The sequence below is a fragment of the Manis javanica genome, chromosome 15, assembly GCF_040802235.1.
Source record: "Manis javanica isolate MJ-LG chromosome 15, MJ_LKY, whole genome shotgun sequence".
Classification (NCBI taxonomy): domain Eukaryota; kingdom Metazoa; phylum Chordata; class Mammalia; order Pholidota; family Manidae; genus Manis; species Manis javanica.
The window spans coordinates 9,974,773-10,000,524 of NC_133170.1; the positions used below are offsets into that span (position 1 = coordinate 9,974,773).

Sequence of the window (25,752 nt, forward strand, 5' to 3'; positions counted from 1 at the left end):
TCCAAGGGAGAGGCTAGCATGGTGCTGCAGGTCCTCTATTAGGCACACGCCGTAGGTGTACCTTGCTTTGTGGAATAGATGCATTCTCGGAAATGCGGACGTGAATTTTGCTTTCCTCACACATCATCTTTTACCCTCTGTCATACTTTGGCTCTGATGATAGGGGAAAAGCTCATTATAAACTGGTCGTCTGCCAACAGGACTAATGAAGCTTCCAGGAATGTACGTCGCAATAATTTCTCTCTTTTCTACTGTTGTAGTGTGTTGCAAAGTTCATAAATGGGTGATACACTAAATATGAGATAAATCCAAACATTTTAAATGACAGAAACTTAAGAAGGTGTCATGTTAGGTTAACTTCCCTACTTCCAAATAGTCCTGTGTAGTGATGGGCTATATTTTTGTGAAATTTTGTGCAATTACTGACCTCTCAAATGACGGGTCCTTCAAGCTTTGATTGGCTTGAAATGATAGCAGAAAAAGGAAGCATAGTTTAGTGAGTAAATCCATGGGTTCTGTCTTTATTTGAGGTCCTAATTCTGGCAATGCTTCTTCCCACATGCAGTTCTCTATGACCACTACTTGTACCCCTTGTGTTCCCCTTCTTGAATCTTCTCCATCCTTCAGAGCTTGAGTCAAGCATTACTTCTTCAAGGGAAGTCTCCCCTGATCTCCCCTAGTGGAGTCTGTAATTTGAAATTTGACATTTGAGTTTTATTAGTTAACAAATGTCTGTAGCCCCACATCCTTTCCCAAGATTATTGGCTCAGTGAGGGTAACAGCTGGGTCTGTTTCTTTTCACTGTCTTATTGTCTAAGCCTGAGTCTACACTTAATAAATATGTTTTGAATGAATGAAAGAATGAGCCAGAATCCTGGATCCCCTACTTCTAGCCATGTGACTGACTCCACAGGCTACTCAACTCTTCTCATCTTCAATTTCCACAATTTTTAAGTGAAATAATTATTATATGTATCAATAGGATTGTTGGAGGATTAAGGTTGGTAAGATGGTGATACAAAATGTTAAAGGTGTTTGGCATGTAGCAAATGAGGAATAAATATTAGCTCCTCTCAAGATAATTGTAATAACACATTGAGTGGCACTGATGTCTGTCTACCTACCCTATGATCAGTCCTTGATGCAAGCACCCTCTCACTGAAGGTCTGTTTTAGACCCGTCAAGAGAGATAAGCACTAATAAGGATACAAACACTGGCTATGTATTCCTTACAGATTCCATGAATCTCCTGAAATTGTTTACATGGTTCTTGAAGTGTATGCATTTTTCTGTGGAGATTTATAACATATTTTCATAAGAAAGAGAGAGAGGAAAGAAAGAAAAGAAAATGAAAAAACAAAAACTACTGCTCTACACACTTTAGAAATGGTATATGTTGGTGAGACTCACTGACTCATTCCAGTTTTCATGGGGAATTTTGGTAAATCTGGAAAAAATTTTTACTACATCCTAAAATAACACAAGTGTGCGTGTGAACTGTGAGTCTGTTTCTTTTCAGAAATAGTCGTTTAAATATTTTTGAATGGCAATAAAGTATTATTTAGTCAACACATTTAAACATTATTTTAGAACTCTCTTGGTTGCAAGTGACAGAAGCCTTTAAATTAACTACTTTAAATTAAAAAGGGGAATTTCACTGGCTTCTGTGCTTGGAAATTTGGAGGATGTTTGTTCAGATGGACCAAGAGGCTCAAACCATGTTAGAATTCTTTCCATCTCTTGTTTCCTTTCCTTTGTGGTTTTGCTTCATTCTCTTCTTCTGGGCATGATTTGCCTCCACACATTTGGAGAAGATGGCTTCTTGGAGTTCAGGTTTACACTGTTCTAGTTTAGCGATGAGACAGAGAGAGACAGATGGAGAGAGAGAATGGAGTTGGAAGGTAGGGAGAGAAGTAGAGAGGAAGAGGGGAAGTGGGAAGGGAGCTCGTTTGACCCCTTGTGTTTCAGATATGATGAAGTTGGTCCAAGTGAAGTGCACATTCTCAAATCACTGGGCCCAGGGGAACAGAATACCAGGTCGTGGGCTTACCGTGGGTCGGGGTGGAGTGTTCTAGGCAAAGAAGGGAAACGGCAGTGCTTTCTGGGTGGACATAAAACATGTTTTAATCTGTAGGAACTAATGTAGATTTTATTTAGCTTTTTGTAATTGGTATTTGAAAATGAACAAGAGAGAAAACTCACTTTTGTATTTGAAACTTGCACAGGTTAAAATTGCTTATGTGAATTTTGTTAATCACTGTTACGTGGACACTGAAGTGGAAATGAAAGAAATCTACACGAGTAACCACATTTGGAAATTGTTTGAGAACTTCTTGGTGGATATGTCAAGGGTAAGTTACACTTTTACCATTAAATACTACTTCACATAGAGTAAGGTCATGGAGATGTAAATATAAATATAAATGTAAATGTAAAGATAAATATGCATGTATATATGCATGTATATATGTATGTATATATGTTTTGACTAAACAGTATCAGCAGAATGTCTTTGAATGTAATCCATTACAGTCAAAAGGTTGTAAGTTTCACAAGAGTGTGAGGGAGATTTAAGGAGTTAATATACACAAAATACCTAATATAGCAACAAAGCATTCATTTTTACTTTTACAACTGACTATATCGGTTACTAAATGAATTTGAGTGGCCTTTTTACTTTGGTTAGAGAAGGCATTTAGCAGAGGTCAATTTGTAGGCCACCTGTCATCATGAATGCTACTACAAAGCACAAGTAGAAGTGATCTCAAGAGGTCTCAGCCACTGCTTTTGCACAGAGAGGCACCTGACCAACTGCTCAGAACATGCCTTTGTTCATTAGTGCCTACTCAGTCTTTGGAAGGATGCCCCAGTAATTAAATCATTGAGTGTTTTCACTCATGTCAGTCAAAATATGTTCTGCTTTTTAAAAAAATTTTGAGGCCATTTCCTCTTGTTTGGCTTTTGTAGGGGACATTGGGGAGGACATACAGAGTTGATCAGCATTTGCTAGATACTGTCCAGCATATGTGTCTGCTCCATTAATATTGAATAAATGAATGAATCAGTGAAGGAAAAAAGGAAGGAATCTTCTTCATACACAGCACTTAATAGTGAGCATTTAAAAAAAAAATTTTCTCTAGTTTTCCCTTCAAAGCTTTGGGACATAATGTTGAAGTAATAGTTTCACTGATAGAAGCTAGTGTACAGGTAACTCCTTAGACCTAGCATATAACTTTGGTGACCTGTCCCAGTCCTTTGGATTCCTACGGGCCTGAATGCTGGAAGCTTACACAGGCCTCATCTAGATGTATTTGGAGGAGAGGGGTTGGTGAGGGCCTTACTTCCACTGTCTCATGAGAATGGGTGCTGACTGTTACCCATTAGCTCGCTGCTGCCTTACAACCTTTTCTGGGAGGAGGGAAGATGAAGGATATTATAAAGGAAGCATAGACCGTAGTACACCTGTGCATCTGAGAGCATTCTTGGGTAGTACAGTAAACCATGTGTTACCCAGTCTAGGAACTCTTAGTTAGTCTAGGCTTTGAGGTGAAACATGCTTCTTTTATCTTTGGTGTGTGCATGCGTGAGCTCTGCTTTACTCAAGCATGTGTGAATAAGGCGGTTCCTATTTTACTTCATTTCTGTAGAACGGAACGCCACCTATTACCTTTCTCAGGTAAACCTGCACCTGTAGAGGAATCCTGCTTTACACAGGACTTACATTCCACTCATATTTACCCCCATGACCTTGTGACTGTCCTTGTAAGTGATTGGCTACTGATATCTCCAGAGACCTTGAAGGACTGGTTTATATGCCAATGACTGAGCTTTAAATTTGCACATGCAGGAATATATTAAGAGATTGTAGACTGATTGGCAGAGTTGCACAGTGCTACTGACTGAAGATAAGCTTGAAAAACACCAACGTCACAATCAAGGCACGAGCTGCAAAGCCAGAAGGATTTTTATTTTTTAAATCAAAGAAAGCTGATGATAACTGCCATTGACTGTGAAACCCTCTTTCCATTGGTGTGTTCCAGGGCAGTGGTAGGAGAGAAATCCTTTTATTTGCCTTTATAACTGATTGTTGTTGATTTATTAGAAAGCACGTGGACAGAGGTGAACTGTGGTCAATGTGAGCCTCAGACTATATTTTTTCTCCTGAAGATGTCCCAATTTTGCTATCACTTTCACAATTCTATAATGACCCATCAGGATGTAATGGCAGAATGAAATTAGATTAAGATACAATAGAGAGGCACACCTATCCCTGTTTCATACCATTGTTCCATCAATCAGTGCCTAACAAGACAAATCAGAGGATTTCATTTTCAGTAGATCACTCACAAGTCATTCTTTCCCTTTACTTAGAGTAACAAATAGGTAGGAAGTAGGAGTAAAAATAAGATTTATATGTATTTTGATAGATACTTTACAAGTTCTTTAACTTGATAAGTTTGAATGGGTTTTCTTTGCTTGAAGACTTGATTCCGTAATTTTCTTGACTTCCTTCAGTTGAATGAGCCACTGGTAAGTCTCATTTTAAAGGGTTCTTTTCATGTGGACTTACTAGCGAGCATTACAGGGAAGTGAAGAGTATCTTCTATGAATCTTATTCTTGTGCCCATTTTTCCCCAGTTGTAATTCTATCTTTCTCCTTAACTCTCATGCTGACTTACAGAAATGATGCCCCTGTAGAGCGAACACTTGTCTGACTCTTCTCTGTTCGTGATTGGTTGGTCCCATATTTTCTGCTCTTCAAATCATTGACCTCATTTATAGAGTTGATCAGGCCCTTCCTGAAACGCCTCTTCACTTGCCCACAGGCTATCCGTCCTGCTCCGCTTGCCTCCCACCCCGCTGGCCACACCTTCTCAGCCACCTTTGCTGTTTCCTCCAAATCTTCCCAGGTTCTAAGTATTGCAGTGTGCCAGGCTAAAACCTTAGACTTGCCCCCTTCTCTGTCTGTACTCATTTGTTTGCTGATCTCACCTCCTCTCCTAACTTTAATATCTGGAAGGTTGAATCTTGAATCTTTCCCCCGAAGTTTAAGTCTCACATATCTGTCATCTGCACTTGGCTAGCTAACCTTGCTCTTTATAACTCCCAGGTCCCACTGAAAATTAATTCCATCTCAAATCTTTTGCACCTCAGTTACTAGCAGCTCCATTATTTAATCTAGGTATTAAAGCAGAAAAATTTTGGTGTTATCTATACATTTTATTTTCTTACACTCTAAAGCCAATGCTTTAGCAAATTCTGCAAGCTCTAACCTTAAAGTATCCACAATGTGACTACTTCTGCCACACTTCCAGTGCTCCCGCCCTGCCCCCAGGTACCATGACCTCTCATCTGGATTACTGTAGTAGCCTCGCAGCCTGTTGCCTGCTTCCGCTCTTGTCTGTATCCTCCATCTAGTCTCTCTACAGCAGCCATAATGATTACAAAGAAGAAGACTGTTGGTTCAGGCCATTCCTCTGCTCAGACTTCTCCAGCATAAAACCTCTGCACTATCTGGCCTCCCCTCCATACACCCCCACCCTACCCCTGGCCCCTTATTCTAGCCAAGCTAGCTTTCAGTTCCATTGGTGGCCTTCTGAAATATGCTGAGTGTTCCTGAAATATGCTAAACACACTCCCACCCTAGCACCTTTCCATCTGTATCTGCATGGGGTGCACCGGTCCCCCAAGCATCCTGAAGCCTTCTTTCCTCTCTTCTTTTGGATCCCTGCTTGAAGGATCTCGCGGAGGCTCACACTGACCTCCCTGTGTAAAGCGGCGTCCTCTCCCCTCTGTCCCACTTCACGTGCCTCATTTTTCTTCATAGAAATTGTTTCCACTTGACATCTTCTATGTAATTCTGTTTGTTTTTTGCTAAAACAAATGATGGGCAGGGATTTTGTCAGGTTCACTCCTGTGTGTGTGACCTGGAACAGTGTCTCACACGTATTCTCAGCGAGTATTTGTGGAATACACAATCAAGTGCCAACTGAAGTTAAAAATACTTAAGAAGTGAAAGTGAAAACGAGTAAGTGTGCTCTGAGCATAGAATTAATTATATGTATCAGTGGAATGAAATAAACAGCCAGTAACAGATTTTTATATATGTGAAGTATTAATATATAATAATGAAATTATCATCCATTAGAAGGGAAGTGATTGGTTATTTCCAGGGATGAGCAAACTTTTTCCATAAAGAGCAAGACAGTTAACACTTCAGCTTCTCAGCCACTACTACAGCTATTAAAGGAGCCATAGGCAGTATGTAGTTGAATGGCTATATTTTGCTCACCTGGATTATTAAGTTAATTATGTAAACTCCATTAGGGTAGTAATTTTTATATAGTTTGTTCAGTGATGGATCCCAGGTACACAGAACGTTCTTAGTATGTAACAGGCATTCAGCAATGGCTGATTTGAACTAAATGAAAATTACTTTTAAGAACACTGGCTATTTGGGCTGACATGAACTCAGCTCCTAAACTAACATTATGTAATAGCATAAATTGTAGACAGATTTGGATTTTAAAGATAAACGTGAGATGATAAAAAGGGATGGAAATATAGGCAGATGTTTATCTGCCTTTAAGTGAGAGTTCTTTTTAAGCATAAGAGCAATAGACAAAATCAGCTAAGGAAATAGTAGACAGTTTTACTATTGGAAAATTTAAGACTTAAGTACACAAAAACATACATGGAAATAAAAACATCAAAATACAAAAAGTTATGACATATTTTTAAAAAGGCTAATAACCTTTACATAAAGAATATATTCATATATATTCATAAGGAAAACACTAACAATCTAATACTGAAATGGGGGAACACGAGGCATTCATGCTTTATAGAGTTGGAAGTATAAGTAACCCCTGAAAAAATTGTCAACCATTAATAATTTTTTAAAAATACAAAGGAAAATAAGATCCAGTTTCTAACTATCAAACTTTTAAAAAGATAAAAGTAAAAAGATAATACTAAATGTTGTTTCATGTACCCTGCTGATTAAAGTATAAATTTATGCTGTCATGCAGAGAAGCACTTTAGTTCTACATTTAAAAAAAACCCTCCATACGTTTTTAATGTGTTAAGTAACGTACCTTCCAAGAATCCATCCTGAGGAAATAATTAGAAATGATATCAAGGACTTATGGTCAAAAAAGTTCAATATACTTTTATAATAATATACTGTAGGATATAGTTTAAATATTTAATAATAGAGAAATGGTTCAATTAATTATGACTTACCTACAAGATTGATGTTATAGAATCACTGAAATTATTTTTGGGGATTTTTAATAATGTGAGAGATGCTAATAATTGAGTGATCAGGATAAAAAGGAGACTACAGACTGGTTACCTGGAATGATTTCAATTATGTAAAATACATATGACAGCAAGAAGATTAAAAGAAAAGATTCTAAGCTGTTAACTATGATTTTATCTGGATTTTAGGATTATGAATAGTTTGTGTTTCCCATTTTATATTTTTCTATGTTTTTTTCAGGGTTCCTACAATTAATATATACTGATATTAAGAAAAATGTTGTCTTTATAAAATGAATTTAGAATTCTAAGAAGGCCATTGAGTGTCTGAACAGATGACACATAAAAAGGAGATACTAAAAAGCAAATGTTTGGAAGTTTAGGCCTCATGAATACGGGAATGCAAATAAAAATAATTATGGGCTATCACTTCAGGTATTTAGAGGAATATTTTTATTGTCTATGAGGAATACAGAAATGATTTTTAGCATTCGTATTCCCTGCTGTATGATCAAAAGTATGTTTTTGGCATGAGAGCTGCCCTATACTCTAGGGTTGCAACTCGGTACATTTAAATTTAAATTTGAGTTAAGTAATATTAAATCAAATAAAAAAAAATCCAGTTCCTCAGTAGCCCCAGCCATGTTTCAAATGCCCAATAAGCACCTGTCTCACGGCTACCATTAGGGACGTCATAGACGAAGGAGACTGCCGTCATTGCAGGAAGTCCCATTGCACAGTGCTGCCCTCTCATACGATCATTTATTTGACCCAATCTGTCATTTTTGGAAGGAGAGCGGTCACTTTTAGAGCAGCAGAGAGAAGGGATAACGTGTATGCAAGGGGGGAGATGTCAGACACAGTTATGTTTAGAAATTTCACTTAATATTCCAACAAATGATTTTAAATCCCCGCTGTGTGCTGAGGCGGTGTGAGTGCAGTGGTGAGCGGGGACCAGTCAGACTGGTTCTTGGTGTCCGGGGACATGTGTTCCGTTGGTGGGGCAGAGGTTTTACTCGCTCTTCCCCCAGAAACGACCTCCGTGGCTGTGTCCTCACTTCCTTCAGTGCTTTGCTAAGATGTTGCCTTATACAAAGACCTGCCCCAAGCTGTGTGTACAGAACACGATTCTCGGCCGTCGCCGCTCTCCCTGCAGTGATCCCTCCACCAGCCGATCTTCATTGTTCTCTAGAGTCTCTTACTTGCTCCTGTCTGGCCCCTTGGATACTTGCTAATTTGTCGACTGTGGGTCTCGCCTGATTAGAATCAGGACCCTAAGAGAGGAGAGAGGCTTTGTTTTGTTTGGTTCACTGTTCTGACTCCTAATCCAATATTTAGTTTTAATTTAGTAATTTATGTCCCTAAATTGATAGTCGATGGAACTTAACAAATATATAGTAAAATTCAGCTAGAAGTAGAAAAGGACAAATATTTCACACGGATTTTTTTTTTTTCATGCAAAAGGCAATGGTGGTAGACTTGTTTTTCAAGTTGTGAAAGACCATTACAAATTGAGAATCACTTTGTTCTTATAGAGTTGGATTTAAATATTTTAAAAGTTAGATTAATGTAATTTTATTTCAGCCATTTTCAGTCCTTATTGGGAAGAGGCAATAAAAATAAATAAAAAACAAGATAAAGAAATACTATATTTGATTCTTTTCTTCCTGAAAAATTTTAAAAGATTTTAATAAGAAAAGCAGTTTCTTACATCTTACATATTTTGTCTATCCCTGAGATTACACTGTAGGATGCAAGGCTCTAGAGGAAAAAAAATACCTTGAAAAATTATTTAAATTTCTTGTCCAAGTGAATTGAGGAATAGGTTCCACATGCTTTTGCAAATCCAGACTTTTTATTAACAAGGATTTTGAGGGAAGCCTTTATCTAGAAATAGATTACTTTTGTTAATCCACTGACTAAAGCCAATTTCAGGTTAGTTTTTTAGCAAACGTCTAGTTTTAGGTGATGCAGTGTGATACTCTACTAGCTCTGGAGAGCCCTGCACAATTGTGTGAAATGTCAATGGTTGAGGAAGGTTGTTTGGGCTGGGTAAGGTAGAATTGGTCAGCTACCTAATAACTGTAATATATTTTTATCCTATATATCAGAAAACGTCACTGTTAAAAGCCAGCACTGGGAAGATACTAAACCATAAATCCTACTTCATAACCATGATGGGAGAACCAATTTATATTAGTTCTGGGATCACAGTCAGTATTACCCTGGTTAGATGCTCCACAAATACAGCCTAACCCAAAGTTAACCTAAACAAAATGAGTCCTTCCTTACTCTTTCATTTTAAAAATTAATTGATTCATGCATTTCACAAACACTTACTGAACATCTTGTATGTGCCAGGCACCATGTTATATGCTGGAACAATAATTAAAAGATGACATAATTTGACATCATTTATTTCCTTTAATTGTACTGTTCTCTGTAATAACTCTCTGAGATTAGTTTTAATACAGACCCCCATCAGGTAGCATTTAATAGATGAAGAAACAGTGAATTGCCCCAAATGAGAAGTGACTTAGAAGCAAGACATACCTTACGCTCTTTCTTCTACACCCATTGGGCAAATATGGCTCGCTAGTTTCCAAACCAAAAGATTGGGACACATGTTTGAGAAGGGAATTTTTTTTTTCTCTTTTGTACATTTATTTGCATAAGGTTTTAAAGCCATATCAAATGAAATTATATTTACTGATTCTTTTGATTAATCACTTTATTGAAAAGAAAAAGTTACAAAAAAATTCAGATCGCCTAAGAACATCTGGAACATGTGGTCACCATATTTACCCACCATAATTTTGTGAATATTTACTCTTTCTTACTCTGCCCCAGTTTTTCAGTCTTTTCTCACGCCCTATGCTTCCCCCTCTAATATTTCTTTTCATCTTCATGTGTCTTGTCTTTTCAGCATTCAACTTTTTCATTTATTTTTAATCATGTATCTTAGCTTTGCAATTTGTCTACCCTGACATATTTGAAAATTTATAGTTTGTTTAGCAATATGACCAATTTCTGCCTCATTTAATCACATATAAATGTCACAGCAGGAAGTATGCCTATTTTTTTTTTTTTTCTGATTTATCCTCAACTCTCCTATTATCTTTCTCGATTAGGCTTAGTCTGCTCTGAGAGGGTGGTGCACAAAGACACACTTCATGCTTCCCAGATAGTCTGTGGGTAGAAAAGGTCAAAACTGGGGGAAAGTTGTATCCCCTTTTAGCTTTCTGTTTCCCTCTCCAGCTATTTTCTGTGTTTCTACCCTCCACTTTGGGTCAAGTTTTCTAAGGGAACATGTGTAGAGACATAAACCACCGTTCATCACACTCTCCACTTTCTCATCCTTACAGGGACTCCTTCGTCTTTGATTCCCTCACACTGAGTGGAAAGTGTTTTCCAGCAAAGCCAAACTCAGGGACAGAGGGGGAATGCTGGAGTGCAGCCGTCTCGGGGGGCAGAGCGGGACAGGGGGGCTGGGGTTTGTGACTGCATCTCTGGTCCAAGGATGACATGGCCAACAACCTTACAGGAGAGGCTACTGCAGAATAAAATTTTAATGGATTTTAGGCAGAAACATTTCTGTTCAAAGCAACTTTAAAAAGCAGAAGAAATGTTATAAACAATAGGTTCAGATGATTTTTAGAAGGTTCCAGTATTGCTATAATTCAAAGACATGATAAAGAGTGGTGAATTGTTTTGTCTTCCCCTCCAGGTCTGCAATACGACCACAGACAGGAAACACGCGGACACCTTCTTGGAGAAGTGTGTCACCGAGTCCATCATGAACATCGTGAGCGGCTTCTTTAATTCTCCTTTTTCAGACAACAGTACCAGCCTCCAGGTAATGCAAAGGAAATCAAAATTCATTTCCCTTATCTGAGTAGGAAACAACTTTGATCTGGTCGGGAAAGCACTTCCCACACTTCCCAAGATGACTTCTCTTCCCCTTTTGAGTTTACCAAACTTTATCTTAAATAAAGAGGCCCCATCTTCAAATTATTCCTGCTCCCTCTCTCAGCATAATAGGGACTTCCATATCTGTATATTGAACTGTTTGCCAAGTTGAAATAAATGGCATGCTTCATTCAATGGATAGGCTTTTGACTCAGGAATTCCATTCAATAATTTATCCTGAAAAGATTTAGCAGAGATTATATACTAAGATTTTCCCTCGTTGAATATTTATGCTGTTTAAAAATTGACGGTAAGTGTAAATGTCCACAAGTAGGAGAATAGCGAAATAAATTATGGTATGTCTGTAGGATGGTTTATTACATAGCAATTATAAATAATGTTTTAAAAGAAATAGTGATAACTAAAGAAAAGGATCATGAAGTAATATTAAATGAAACAGCCCATGTGCTTACATTATAGTGCCATTCAACTTTGAGTGTGTAAAGAATGTATGTTCATACATTTGTAGAAAAGCTCTGCAAGTAAATATCTTCAAAATGTTGACACTGCATATTTCTACATGGGATTATTTGTGATTTTCTTTTCTGCGGTTTCCATACCGAGTGTGTATTGCTCTTACAGAAATATCATCTCAGTTATACTTTCTTTAGGGAAAACCCTTAAACTACTAGATAGAACAATATGAAATTTTTTGTGGGTCAAAATTATTGTCTTCTCCACTTGTGCATTATATGAAACCAAAATACACAATCCATCAAGCCAGCCCAAAACACCTGCTCTGTCTATACTTGGAAGTGAACAGAGATCATTAAAAAAATACTTAAAATTCATGTTGTTGGCATTAAGAAATGCCATATTTTTCTGACTAAAATGTAGTTACAAATGCAAATAATCAGCGTTCTGTAGTATCTGTCACGGTGCCTGTCATGAAGTGGGGGCATGATAAATATTCGTTGAATGTAAGATATCCTTTAAATAACACCGGAACGCAGAAGACTGAATTGTAGTTTATTTGGATGAGCTCTTTCGGCGACGCACCGCCGCCGCATCAGGAGCGTTCCTGGCTTAGCGGCCTGTGTGCTCGCGTTGTTTTCAGACCCATCAGCCGGTTTTCATTCAGCTGCTGCAGTCCGCCTTCAGAATTTATAATTGCACCTGGCCAAACCCGGCGCAGAAATCCTCGGTGGAGTCCTGTATCCGAACTTTGGCTGAAGTGGGTAAGTCAAAATGGCAGATATTACTTATTTTCACATTTTGTTAGAGAAATGGGGCTTTTGACTAATAGGCAATTAAAGCAGCTTGCTTGTTTACAACTTAATGAGGAAGGCAGGATAGTTTCTGTAAAGCTGAAGAGCAACGATCAAACGATTCTGAATGTTGCATACTTTTTTGGGAGGGGAATATAATTATATTTCTTTTAAAAATATTTAAAAATTTATTCTTAATTGTATTTCTAGACATAAATTTAACATTGCATATCGTACTTTAATATATAGCTCAGTAAGATTTTACAGGAGTGAGCTTAGTTTAATTATCTCAGATTTCATTATGACGGTGTTTTGTCTATTAAGTAGCCTGACTTATTAATACCTTCATATGGTAGTAGAATATTTTGAGGGTTTTTTAGTTTTATAGTTTTGTTTGAAATCCATCAGTATTTCCTTAGGCTCTACTGTATATGGAAGGCTTCAGAGATTAGTAAATTGTACAAAGAATTTCTCATAGATTTTCTTTCTTTCTCTCTCTCGTTCTTTCTCTCCTCCCTCCCTCCCTCCTTCCCTCCCTCCCTCCTTCCTTCCTTCCTTCCCTTCTTCCCTCCCTTCCTCCCTCCCTCTCTTTCTTTCCTCTCTCTCTCTCTCTCTTTCTTTCCTAAGTTAGAATAATTCTACAGACGGCAGAACAGAGGAGAGAAAAGAAAACAGTAGTCAGGGCTTAAAAAAAAGGATTCTCTCCACTCACGATGTTCTGCTGGCCCTGGGAAGGGCAACTTGGATGTTTCATCACTACTTACATGTATTGAGCATTTAACATGTGCAATGCTGACCAATTTATATGCATTATCTAATTTAATTATTAAATAGGGTCTTTGATTATTTACATTTTGCAGTTGAGGAAACAGAATTATCTAAATCAGGTCACTTGGCATGGGTTATATATGTGGTCAATAAATATTTGACAAGTGAATAAAAATAATTTGTTAAACTAATTAGTGACCATTAAACAATTTTTTTTTAGTCTTTTCCCTCCTATTTGACCTAAGTGATTTTTTAGAATTGAAGTATAGTTGGTATGCAATATTATATTAGTTTCAGGTGTACAACACAGTGATTTGACAATTACGTACATTATGAAATGCTCACCATGATCGGTGTAGTTTCCATCTGTCACCACGCAAAGATATTACAGTATTATTGACTGCATTTACTATGCTGTACTTTTCATCCCTGGACTTATTTATTTTACAGTTAGGAGTTTGTACCTCTCTATCCTCTTTACCCATTTGGCTCATCAGCCACGATCCGTGGCAGCCACCAGTTTGTTTTCTGTGTTTCTTTATGAGTCTATTTCTCACAAACTCTATTTCTTGTAAAGATAGCTTGTTTGTTCATTTTTGTTTTTGTTTTTTGGATTTCACATATAATTGAAATCGTATGGTGGTTGTCTGTCTTACTTCATTTAGCATATTACCGTCTAAGACCACCCATGTTGGCACAAATGGCAAGGTTTCAGTGATTTTATATTAAAAGAATTTACAGACTGCTCAACTTTAATTTGAATAAATTAAAAAGCAGTTATAACCCAAGATGATCAACTGAAAATTATTAGAACTAAGAGACTGATAGATTCATTTAGGTGATTAATTCGAAGTAGGCATTAAACTTGGTGGTTTTCTTACAGACCAAAAAGAAACAGAATACACTGTGAAAAAGATACCATTCATAATAGCAATAGAAATATTAAGAACTTAGAGAAAACTTAACAAGAAACATGAGAGAATAATATTATAATGCTTTTTTTGAGAGATGTAAAAGATTTTAATAAATGTAGAGAAATACTATTTCTGGATAGAAAAATTTAGTTTGTAAGGATGCCAGTTGTCCTCAAATAAACTAATAATCTTAAAGCATCCGCCCTCCTCTCTTCACAGCCTGTGTGGCCTTAGGGTTCGCTATGCAGGGTCACAGCCCCCAGGGATGGTTCCTCTGGCTGCCTGGCCTCTGACACCCTCCTATGGAGGCATCCTCCTCACCGCCATGGGCTCCCACAGTCACCATCAGGCTTCTGCTCTGAGGGATGTCCTGTCACCTGGCTTGGCCTCTGACTATGCTGGGTCACTTATTCACATGCATACCCTTGGCATCTTTCACATCCTGCGCCAGGATGTCTCCAAGCATGGATGCCCTCCTCACCCCACTTGACTTCTGATTCTCCACCCCAGGCCATCTCCTACGCAGGCACCTTCCACTCCTCTTTGGGCTCAAGAGGACCACCTGGGCTTTGGACCACCTGTCTCCTTGTGCACTTCTTGCCAGAGCCGACACTCAGCCCCTCAGTACTTCCTTTTTGGACCACTGATGGAATTCAGTGTTCGCTCCTTCTATCTTCCTTACTTAAATAAATCTGTTATCAGAATAACGTTTGGAATGAAATTCTCTTGGTTGGTTTGAAGTCATCAACAGCAATGTCTGCAGCCTTCAGTGTCATCCCTTTGTCTGATAAACTGAGGATTGATTCCTCATTGCGACATTCATGGCCTCCACAACATAGCCCTGCTTGCCCTCTTTGACTTTGCGGCTCACTGGTTCCCACATACCCCCTGTGTGAGCAGACTGGACCATGGTGCCCCTCACACTGTAGCTTTCTTTCTCTGTTACTTTCTTTCTCCAGTTTCTACCACTGCCTCCTTGCAGCATCTCTTCCATTACACACATTTTTTTGTTCAAATTCCTCCATAAAAGCCACTCTTGACTCTCATTTCCAGATCTGAACTCACTCCCATTTGACCACTTACATTTTTCTTATGGACTTCATTTTATCTTAGCTTAAGTCAACCTAAGTCCCCATCTTATCTCCCCTATTCAGTTCTGAAGGACAGTGACTACAAAAGCGCCTGTCACAATATTTGTCTAGGATGAGGATGGTGAAAAGGAAATTCTGCTCTCTGATGGTTAGACCACGTTTTCATTCTTTGTTGGTGATGCTGTTTATGGAAAAACAGAACCAAAATAAAAGGTCATTAGAAGTGAGCCCCCATGCTAGTAAAGAGACCTAAACCCACCTTAGTTGAGTAGTGATTGAAAACATTTGACATATTTAGACTAAGAAGAGAAATATGAGGAGGAACATAAAAATAATCTTCTAACATTTGAAGGCAAAAATGGACTTATTTTATAGGTTCCCAGAGATAAGGTTATAACCCAGCTGCACGAGACAGTTTTTGAAATAGCTGTAAGAAATAGCTATTTTATAATTAGTACTCTTCAAACCATAGGAGTCATATTTGATTCTTCCCTTTTGTTCACCCCCATTAAACAAACTAGCAGTTTCTATTGGCTCTACTTCCAAAACAAACAATTTTTCCTTCTCTGGGGTGGCGCCCATGTCCAAATTCCCCATCATCCGACACGGTACTGATGACTCTCCCTACTGAGCTCCCCACCTCCACCCCTGTCCCGCTACAACCCATTCCCTACACAGAAGTTAGGGTGATCTTAAAATGTAAATCAAATCATATCACTCACCTGCTCTCCATTGCATTTAAAATTCGTATTCTTCACCGTGGCTTAGGAAGCCCTAAAGCATCTGCGCTTCACCTGCTTTTCCAACCTTTGCCGCACTCCCCACTCGCCAGCTCTGCTCCACCCACACTGGCCTTCTTCGGGTTTCTCATCCACACAGGCTTTTCCTCATCTTAGGGCAGCTGTCTGTGCCGTTCCTTCTGTTTGGATCCTCTTCCTCCAGACTGTCACATGCCCAGAAGACAATGCTCAGTGAAGTGTTCCAGAACATTCCATATACAGTGTCCAGATTCTTCCTGCCCCTTATCCTATCTTACTATTTGATTTTCCTCTTAGCACCTATCACTATTTGAAAGCGCTTTGTTTGTTTATTTTTTCTTCTTTGTTGTCTGCTTCTCCCATTAGAATATAAACCATGGACGTAGGGAGTTTGCTTTATTCACTGGTCCATAGGGCCTGAAACTGTCTGGTTCAGCTAAGCAGGTTAATGAGCGTTTGTCAACCGACAATAATCCATGGGCCACCTGTCTGGCAGATAGTGACATGTAAGCTTAGAGAGGTACCCAATTAATAAGGAGTTGAGTTGGGTTTGAATTCCAAGTTTCTCTGAGTCTGAGGTTTAGGCTGTACCACGCTGCTCCGGCAGTCCTACCGAGGAAGTCCTAACATATACATTAGAACTAACGCAGTTCGGCTTGGTGAGTAGAGATTTGTCTAAATTTTACAATACAAGTGCAAAATCATTTTTGTGTTTCAGCAACTCTTTGCGGCCACAAAGAGGTGCTAAAATTTCATACAATTCAAATATGTCAATAATTTATAATATTAAAGAGAAGAAAGAGTATATGTCTTTGGAAAAAGTCAAGAGAATACTTTGTTTTTATAAAACACATTTTCTGTGTATTTACAAATTGGTAAACACAATCCTGTAAACCCAAATATCTACTAGAGATCTTCCTCCACATATGATGGGCTTATGTCCTGATAAATGCATTATAAGTTGAAGATACTAAGTCGAAAATGCATTTAATCTGCCTAATCTGCTGAACATCATCACTGACCCTCAAATGTGGTCAGAACACTTACATTAGCTTACAGTTGGCAAAGGAATCTAACACAAAGCCTATTTTATAAGAAAACATTGAATATTCATATAATGAATACTGTCCTGAAGGTGAAAAACAACGTGGTTGTGTGAGTACGGAATCGCTGTAAGTGTATCGGTTGTTTCCTCTGTGATCACATGGCTGACCGAGAGGGGCGGCCTGCTGCCCTCGTCCAGCACCTCAAGAAGGCATCTTACAGCATATTGCTAGCCTGGGAAAAGGTCAAAATTCAAAATTCAAAATATGAAGCACAGTTTCTACTGAATGCATATTGCTTATGCACCATCCTAATGTGCATGAGCAAAATGTGCAAAAAAAATTTTTTTTTTACCCATTGTAAGTCAGGGACCATCTGTGTAGGTACGTTTACATAACACTTTAAAATACACAATTTTAACATATCACGATGTGTAAAGTCTTCTCAAGTACACTAGCGCAACTCATGTATCATAAAAACACTTCATTCTTTCCCTTATTTGTACATTGGATAACAAAAGGTAGAATCTGCAAAACCATGTGCTTTGGCAGCACTTACACTGCTGAGAGCAGCAAGTATTTCTTGCGTGTGGGACAGTGTGCTAAGCTCTGTGATGTGGGGAATTCTTGCCCCATTTTACATATGAGGTTAGCAACGTCAGGCAACTTGCTCCAGGCCAAGCAGGAGACATAGCCAGGATCTGAACCCCTTGCAGGCTGACACGCTAGCAGGCATTTATGGTGTTCTACTTCCACAAATAAGTTTAAACAAACATCATATTTTATACTTTAAGGTAAAAAAATTGGGATCAAGATAGTAATTTTACCTGTATATAAAACAAATGCATAGAGTTTTCAAAAAACTTAAAAAGAAGGTAAAAAGCTAGTGAATTACGGTAGTGAGGGTTTGGGAGAAGCCCTTCTTAGAAAGAGTGCTTCCTATCGCTTATTACTTTGTCTCTTTTCCCTTGATTAATACTCCACAAGTTTGCTACACTTTTCTGTTATCATTAAAAATTTTGAGGCCACAATTAGTTATGAATTTACTGTGTCATCAATTTTTCTGATAAAACTTTATCAGCTTTTAAAATTGAAGCCACGATCAATTGTGAATTTACCGTGTGTAGCATGTTTGACTTTTCTGATCAAACTTCCTATGCTTTCATTAACAGAGGTGCTTTTGAATGATCAGGATCTGCCGAAATTACTGGCATTTACCACTACTGCTACACTTTCTCCTGTTAGGTAGAATTTCTAATTAATAAGAAGATAAAGGTCTGAAATGATAATACATGCAAATTTCCAGGCAAACGCATTACTTGCAGGGGCCTAACTAGACTGTGAGGTGTACGTGTCTCTGTCATTCTCTGCTCTCAGGGAGGTAGGTTAAGGCTGGTTTGGGAGCAAGCATGGGGACTTCGGCAATACAGGCATGCCATGGCATTTACTGAGATTTGAGAAATGCTCTGGCCACTAATGCCATGGGAAATTATAAATGCCCGTGGTCACTTACTGTTCCTCAGTTTACTAATTTATGTGACAGCACAATAGCACATGTTAGAAGCACTTTGAGAAAAAGCATCCAAGAATGACTTCCATATTATTTCACTTAAAAGAAGAATTTTGTTCCATGTGTTTCGTAATCTTCAAGTGATTCGGGGGGATTAATGTTGGGTACTTTGTTGGCAACATAAGCTTTTTTCCAAATGGAAATTCTGTAAAATATCTTTTACAAATGGTTTGAATAATGAACATCAATCTGCAAGCCAATTGTTCCCCCAAAATTTGAACATGTAGAAAATAGTAACCCTTTGAGAAGAGAAATTCACTCTCTGTTGTACAAACAAATCTATGTTAGTCTATCTAGGGTGTTATAGTCAATTGTATCAAGAGTTTGATATACGACACCCCTGTAATTAGGGTTTTTAAAAACTCCATTATGATTTTCCAAAAATTAAATATGAATAAATTATAAGACAAAAATCTGATAAAGTTTTTCATATATTTATTAATTCAACTGATTGATAATGTTCCCTCATTATTGGAAAGACATTATTCTGTTTGTTGGGGAAATGTAGTCTGTCAAAATGTGTTTCCTGCCCTCAATGAGTTTCCGGTATATTGGGGGTAAGTGTAGTAGGTATAGAATCACAAAGCAGAATACAACTAAATATCTTATCTGTTATAAATGTGTGGAATCTGACAGTGCCTACAGCAAGGCAGCTCTACTCAGTGGATTTTTATTGCTTGCATAAAATAAATGGATGAAAAGAAAGGAAGGAATGACTATCCCATTTTTGCTGTTGGCTGCGTTATATCCTATGGTATGCTTATCTTTTACTTTATTTAATCATGTTGTTGGAAATTTATGTTGTTTCTAATCATTTTGCGCATGAGGGAGAATAAAATAAATATGTAGGAGTAGAATTCTGGCTATTTTAATCTTGACAGCCACTGCCCTCTATAGAGATTGTTCAGTTTACATGCCACCAGCATAATGGTGGTGTGTTCTCAGATTTTTAGATCTCTGCCAATTTTATAAGTAAGAATGTCATTACAGATAACATCATTATAAATACTGTTATAAAAATGTCATTATATGTAGAAGTATTATTATGTATGTGTGTTTCTCTTTTTATAAGTGAGGAAGACAAACCTTTCTGTAGGACTGAGTTACTGGTATTTCCTGTTCTGTGAACTGTCATTTCTTATATTGTGCTCATTTTTTCTAAAGGTCTTTTTTTTTCCTTACTAGTTTGTGTAACCCTTTATTTATGAAGGAAATTAATTCTTTGCGCATACAAAACACATTTGTTTCTTAGTTTTTTTTTTTGTCTTTTGAATTCTTACTGTTATTTTGTTGTCATGCAGAAAGTTATTTTCTCTTAGGCATTTCAGAATTTTCTTTCAACTTCAGAATGGCCTTGATTGTTTTTTAATTCCCATAGAGGATTTTCGTGGTTTTAGATTTTCTTTCTCTGTGTTTTTGGTGTGGTGGTTTACAATTCTGAGCCCTCTGGAATATATTTAGTTGCAAGGTATAAGGTATGGAATCCAACTTATATTTTCCAGATGAATAGTCACATGTGCCAATACTAATTCTTGCATGACCCCTAAAATTATATTCTGTGTTCAATTTGGGGATTAATTGAGTGTAGTTTGCATTCCAAATGGGAAAGAAGCATTTCCGATCTTTAATGTTATTCATATTTAAAAACATTTGTGGTTCACTACAGATGAATCCTGGATATTTTGACATGATATAGAAAAGGTCCCCCTTTCTGCCCACCCCACTGCACCTTCCCTGCACACCAACAGTTCTTGTTCTCGTGGGCCTGTACAGTAGGGCCTGACAGCCAAGCACGCACTTTAATTAATGCTTACATTTTCTGTTGCTTTTTCCCCCTACCTGTCACTTTATCTACCTAAACATTTTTTCCATGGAACCTATCACTGCAATATGTGTTTGCAGAGAGTGTAGTCTGGCACATAGCATCAGTAATTTGTCTAATTAAAAAATCTCACATAATAGGCAATTTTTAATGAATAATAATTAGAAATAGATTTCAATTCCTTCTTAAAATCACTGCCAAGACTTGTGATATCCTGAGAATCTTCAGGATTTATAAGCCTTATTAGCAGGTTAGCCTTATAATCAAAGTACTTGTGGATAAAGATAGCTCATTTTAGAGAGCTAACTATCGCTAGGCAGGGGTTGTGAAAGATAAATGCTTTAATAACAATGCATTGTTTCTCCTATTAGCTTTTTAAGGACTCCACCTACTTACTCTTTGACAAAATATTCTTAACAAGGTAGTATCTCAATTGCACTCAAATTTGGAAGAGAAATAGGAATATTTCTTTCTTAAACATTTTGAACTTTAACTTGACTCTTTCCATTAAAGCATTAGTGGAAATTAATGGTCCACGCCAGAAGAATGACTGACTGTACTAAATTCATGAGATTTTTCTTACTGATAGGAAGAAGGGGTTGGGAATGAAGAACCAGTAATCCTAAAAATACATGCTAGTTCACATTGCGATGCACTATACCAGAATTTTCCTAGCTCAATAAAAGTATGCTAAGTTTGGATCATGTTTTTGGTTGCATTTGGAAAATATTGTCCCAGTTATTAATGCTTTTGTGAGTGATATCATGAGTTAATCCTTTTCTTTACCTAGTCACAATTTTCTGATGTAATTTTTAAATATCTGTTGAAAGCTAAATTAGCATTGTCAACTTTGCTTGCAAATTAATATTTATAATATTTTGACGTAAAGCAGAGAATTTATTTTAGGACATATCTTTAAAGGTGTTAATATTTTTACAATTGCTTCAAATTTTTTTTAGTCATCTACCAGGTGACTTATTTTAATGCAGATTCTCTTTTCCCCAATTGCATAATTGATTTTCTTTTATTGCCTGGCAGTTGTGATTTAGCCTCTGCCTAGAGTTTAGCTTTGGGCATGAGAAAGTGGTATATTTTACGCAGTTAATTTATAATGTGCAATTTCTGCAAAACAGGTGACTTGGAAATAACAATTAAAGTGGTACAGTTTTGGGGAAACAAAAACAAAAATCCCTTTCAACAAAGTTTGGGATAGTGGAGTCTCCCCGGCTTCTTTTTTGTTCATGGTGGTAGCCAGAGCATCTGGGGTGGGTGGCATTTTCCTGAGCTCACTAATGAGAAAACAAAGGTGCGGCCCTTGGGCTCCATTTCCATTGGTGTCCTTAGAATAATAGTCATTGAGAACTTCCTTGTTTGAGCTGTGTTCACAGCAGCAACCCTTGATGGTCAGTTACCTCTAAAATACCTAATTCCTAAAAGGGAGATAAATCCCAGTCCCCTCCCCAATTGTCTAAGTGTTTGTGGAACAACATTTAAGTTTGTAATTTTTGTTGCTTAGAAAATAACATAGGAAGTTAGATTCTTCTGTTTGACTCTTGTATGTTTAGAGGGAATCCAGCTTATGTGTGAAGCAGCCAGAAAAGGATGGAAGTCTAGCCAAGATTTGATTATGGTGCAGTATTGAGTGTTTATAAAAACATGTACAGCTTGGCAGTGTCCAGGCCGTCTGTCCTTCACATGGGACAGGAGTGCAGTTGCTCGGCTGTGTGTGATGGACGTAAGAAGAGACATTGTTTGCTTTGGAAATGGAAAATTTATAATGAATATTAGGAAACCACTCACTAGGGAAATCTGGGCAATGGTACAATTAATTGCTTGTTTAGCTTTGCTTTAGTGCTGTTATTATTGACTTAAAATTTCAGCTTGAATTCTTGTTTAAATTGGTAACTTTTTGTATTGGTTGTTAGAATATCTTAAATAATTTTCACTGTATAACCATAAGAGACAAAAATGTAGTGCTATGATCTTGAAACTTTCCCAACTGGGTGAGAATTTCCCAGCCATTAATATCTAATGGATCTTCTTTCATTCGGGATTTGCTTCGTTTTCTCTCGTTCAGGGTCATACTCCATTGCCATGATTTCTTGCATTCATGTTGACATTTTCTTGAGTTCCTTTATTGCTTTGGGGGGAACAATTTTCATAGGGGTTCAGAGAAAAATTTCTGAGCCTTATATGTTCTGAAATGTTTTTATTTGGGCATCACTTTTGATTTTTAGATAGGCATAAACTCCTAGTTTCAAAACTTACTATTTGGGCTTTAAAGATACTATTCTACTATTCTGCTGACTTCTGTCCATGTCCTCCTCTTAGCTTCTGCTGTTTGTTGGTAATCCTTGGTATTTCTCAGCTTGCAGCTGCATAAATCCAATCTTTGCCTGAAGGGGCCTTTTTCCCTCTGTGGGTAGTTCTGTTCCCTTTCCCCTTTCTTATAATGACACCAGTTGTATTGCATTAGGACGCACCCTAATCCAGTATGACCTCATTTAAACTTGATCACATCTGCGAAGACCCTATATCCAAATAAGGTTACAATCATAGATAGCTGTGATTAGGACTTGCACATTTGTTTTGGGAGGCACAATTCGACCTATAACAGTATTGTAAATTTTTAACAGAACATGGACAATATGCTTATTTAATCCTGTTTAACACCTAGTCGGCCCTTTCACTTAGAAAATTTACATCTTTCTTCAGCTCAAGAAAATTTTCTTCTATTATTTTCTTAATGGTTTCTTTCATTCCATTGTCTCTGATATGTCTTTATGGAACTTACGTTTGTTAAGATATTTAATTTCCATCTAGTTCATATTCTTTCTGTTTTATTTTCCCTTTTGATCCTTTATGTTTGTGTTCTAGAAGATTCCTTGACCTTCCCAGATTATCAACTTGCACTTCATTTCCTATCCTATCCCTTTCTTTTTCAGCCAATTTTGAAAAGTTTATTTGTGCAATCATACTTTAATTTCCAAGATTTCCTTTCTTCTTTCTGATTTTCATACTTTTTGGATGCAGTATGTACTCTGATTTTCTGAGAAGAATAATTACAATTATTTAAACGTTTTTTGCTCTTCCCTGAATCATCTCTGTTTTCACTGGGTTCAGTTATTCTTAATGCTCTTGGTTTCCCTGAGGATTCTGGGCTATATGTTCATAGATGGAAAAGTCTGTAATGGCTGCACAGGTTTCCAGTGCTGTTTTAAGGGTCTATTTCTCTACTAGCATTTTTGTATCAAAGGCAGAGCTGACACTGCGTTCTGGGGAAGGGGATGAATAAATGATGGTCAGGCTTTCCTTTGGAGAAAGTGTGTGTGTGTGTGTGTGTGTGTGTGTGTGTGTGTGTGTGTGTGTGTGTGTGTGTGTGTGTGTGTGTGTGTGTGTGTGTGTGTGTGTGTGTGTGTGTGTGTGTGTGTGTGTGTGCGCGCGCGCGCGCGCTGCAGAAACAGGCTGGAAATACTAACAACTGTCAAAACAAGACGAGTTCTCTCGGGGGTCAGGGCCTCTGCAGGAGCTGTCTCCACCCTCCTCCTCCTCCTGCCTGGATGGAGATGTTGGAGTGACTTCATGTTGATTCTGCTTCTCTGTCAAGTTTCAACACCTTCATGTGCGTTCTCTTCAAGCAGATATTCCACTTTGTGAAGAGAACATTTCTGCATATCCCTACCTTTATCCTCTGGGTGAAAACTGCCGCCAGCATCCGCTGTGTGTGTGCTAGTCAGAGGGACGAGGCCTTGACTTCCAGCAATCCAGACGGTATTCTTTAGCGAGCTGCCTGGACACCCCATTTCCACTCTTAGAGTTGGCTGACTGTGCACCCAGGAACACACGTTCTAACTCTAATCTTGTAGAGTGGTTTCTTCCCTTCCTTCTCTGCTGGACTCATGCCATCCTTACTCCGCTTGCAAGAATGCCTCGCCATTTCTGTTTTCCTTTTGGCAAGCATTCTCATGTTTCAGTACTGTGACGAAAGTCTGATAAAATATAAAAAAGAAAATATAAATTTAAGTCGATTTTGGGAAGAAGGACATGTACTATGTGCCATCTTCTAAAGCAGGTTTTTTTATACTCTTTAATTTTTTACTTTTCACATATATTTTGCCACATGAAATTTTGTGTGTGTGCATGTGTGTGTGCTAATTACATTAATTATATTAATGAATGGCGGGCAGGATTTTATCAAGTGTTTTCTGTCTGTTTTCTTATTTTTCTTGGCATCTGGGAGAGTGCAGATTTGCATGGTTGTTATACAGTGTTTGTCTTCTACATTGATGTTGTATCAAGTACACTTCAAACATTAATCATCAGAAAATCAAATAAGTTCTTGAATGTTTAATGAGCCTGTTTTAGTAATTGGCCTTAAGAATTGAAATACTTAGAGGTTAAAAGCTTTTGCAGTTATGTAAAACAACTTAATGGCAGAGTTTAAAGATTTGATTTTTCTTTCTAGTTTTAGTGAGATATAATTGACATATACCATTGCATTCACTTAAAGTGTACAAGCTAATGATTTGGTATGTGTCTGTATTCTGAAATGATCACCCCAATACATTTATTTAACATCCATAGTTCCAGTGTTTTTTTTCCTTATGATGAGAGCTTTTAAGACTTATTTTCTTAGCAATTTTTAAATATATAATACAGTATCATTAAGTATGGTCATCATGCTGTACGTTACATCCCAGGATCTATTTTTTTTCTTTTGTAAAAAAATGTTCTGTGTCTTTAAGATTATATGTAAGCTGCTGTAGTCAAATTAAGAGGAAAATATTTTAAATCCTTCTTTTTCAGCAAAGAATCGGGGAATCGCCATTCCAGTGGATTTAGACAGCCAAGTCAATACTCTTTTCATGAAGAGCCACTCAAACATGGTGCAGAGAGCAGCCATGGGCTGGAGGCTCTCAGCTCGCTCGGGGCCACGCTTTAAGGAAGCTCTTGGAGGGCCTGCTTGGGATTATAGAAATATTATTGAAAAGTTACAGGTAAAATGAAAGCATGAAATGACTTCTGATTTTCTAAATTATGAATTTCAATATACGTAGTCACACAAAGAAAGTATGGTTAAAAATAGCAAATTCTAGTTGGGGGCCAGGCTTTACTTTACAATTCCCTACCAACACTATCCTTCTTACATGCATAGCTTCCAGGTAAAAGTTATTGTGAGCTGCTTTTTAGTTAGTATGTATTATTTAATGCGTTTTGATAGTATGGTAACCGGTCTTAATATCAAGATAATAGCCGTAAGAGCAATAATAAGATTTGGTAAAATGATTTACCATAAAAACTCATAACCTTGCTTCAGTGTATCTCATAGTGTTCTGTTTGGTGAGC

General features: G+C 37.6%; 1 protein-coding gene across 4 annotated transcripts in view; it reads left to right on the forward strand.

Moving 5' to 3' along the window:
- ITPR2 (inositol 1,4,5-trisphosphate receptor type 2) overlaps window positions 1–25,752 on the forward strand; it is a 417,532-nt gene that overhangs the window by 180,442 nt on the left and 211,338 nt on the right. For all 4 annotated transcript variants that reach the window (XM_073223365.1, XM_073223364.1, XM_073223362.1 and 1 more), the window contains exons 32-35: window positions 2,226–2,351; window positions 10,991–11,119; window positions 12,290–12,410; window positions 25,213–25,403. In XM_073223365.1, coding sequence (XP_073079466.1) covers window positions 2,226–2,351; window positions 10,991–11,119; window positions 12,290–12,410; window positions 25,213–25,403 — 567 coding nt within the window. The remainder of the gene's footprint in view (window positions 1–2,225; window positions 2,352–10,990; window positions 11,120–12,289; window positions 12,411–25,212; window positions 25,404–25,752) is intronic.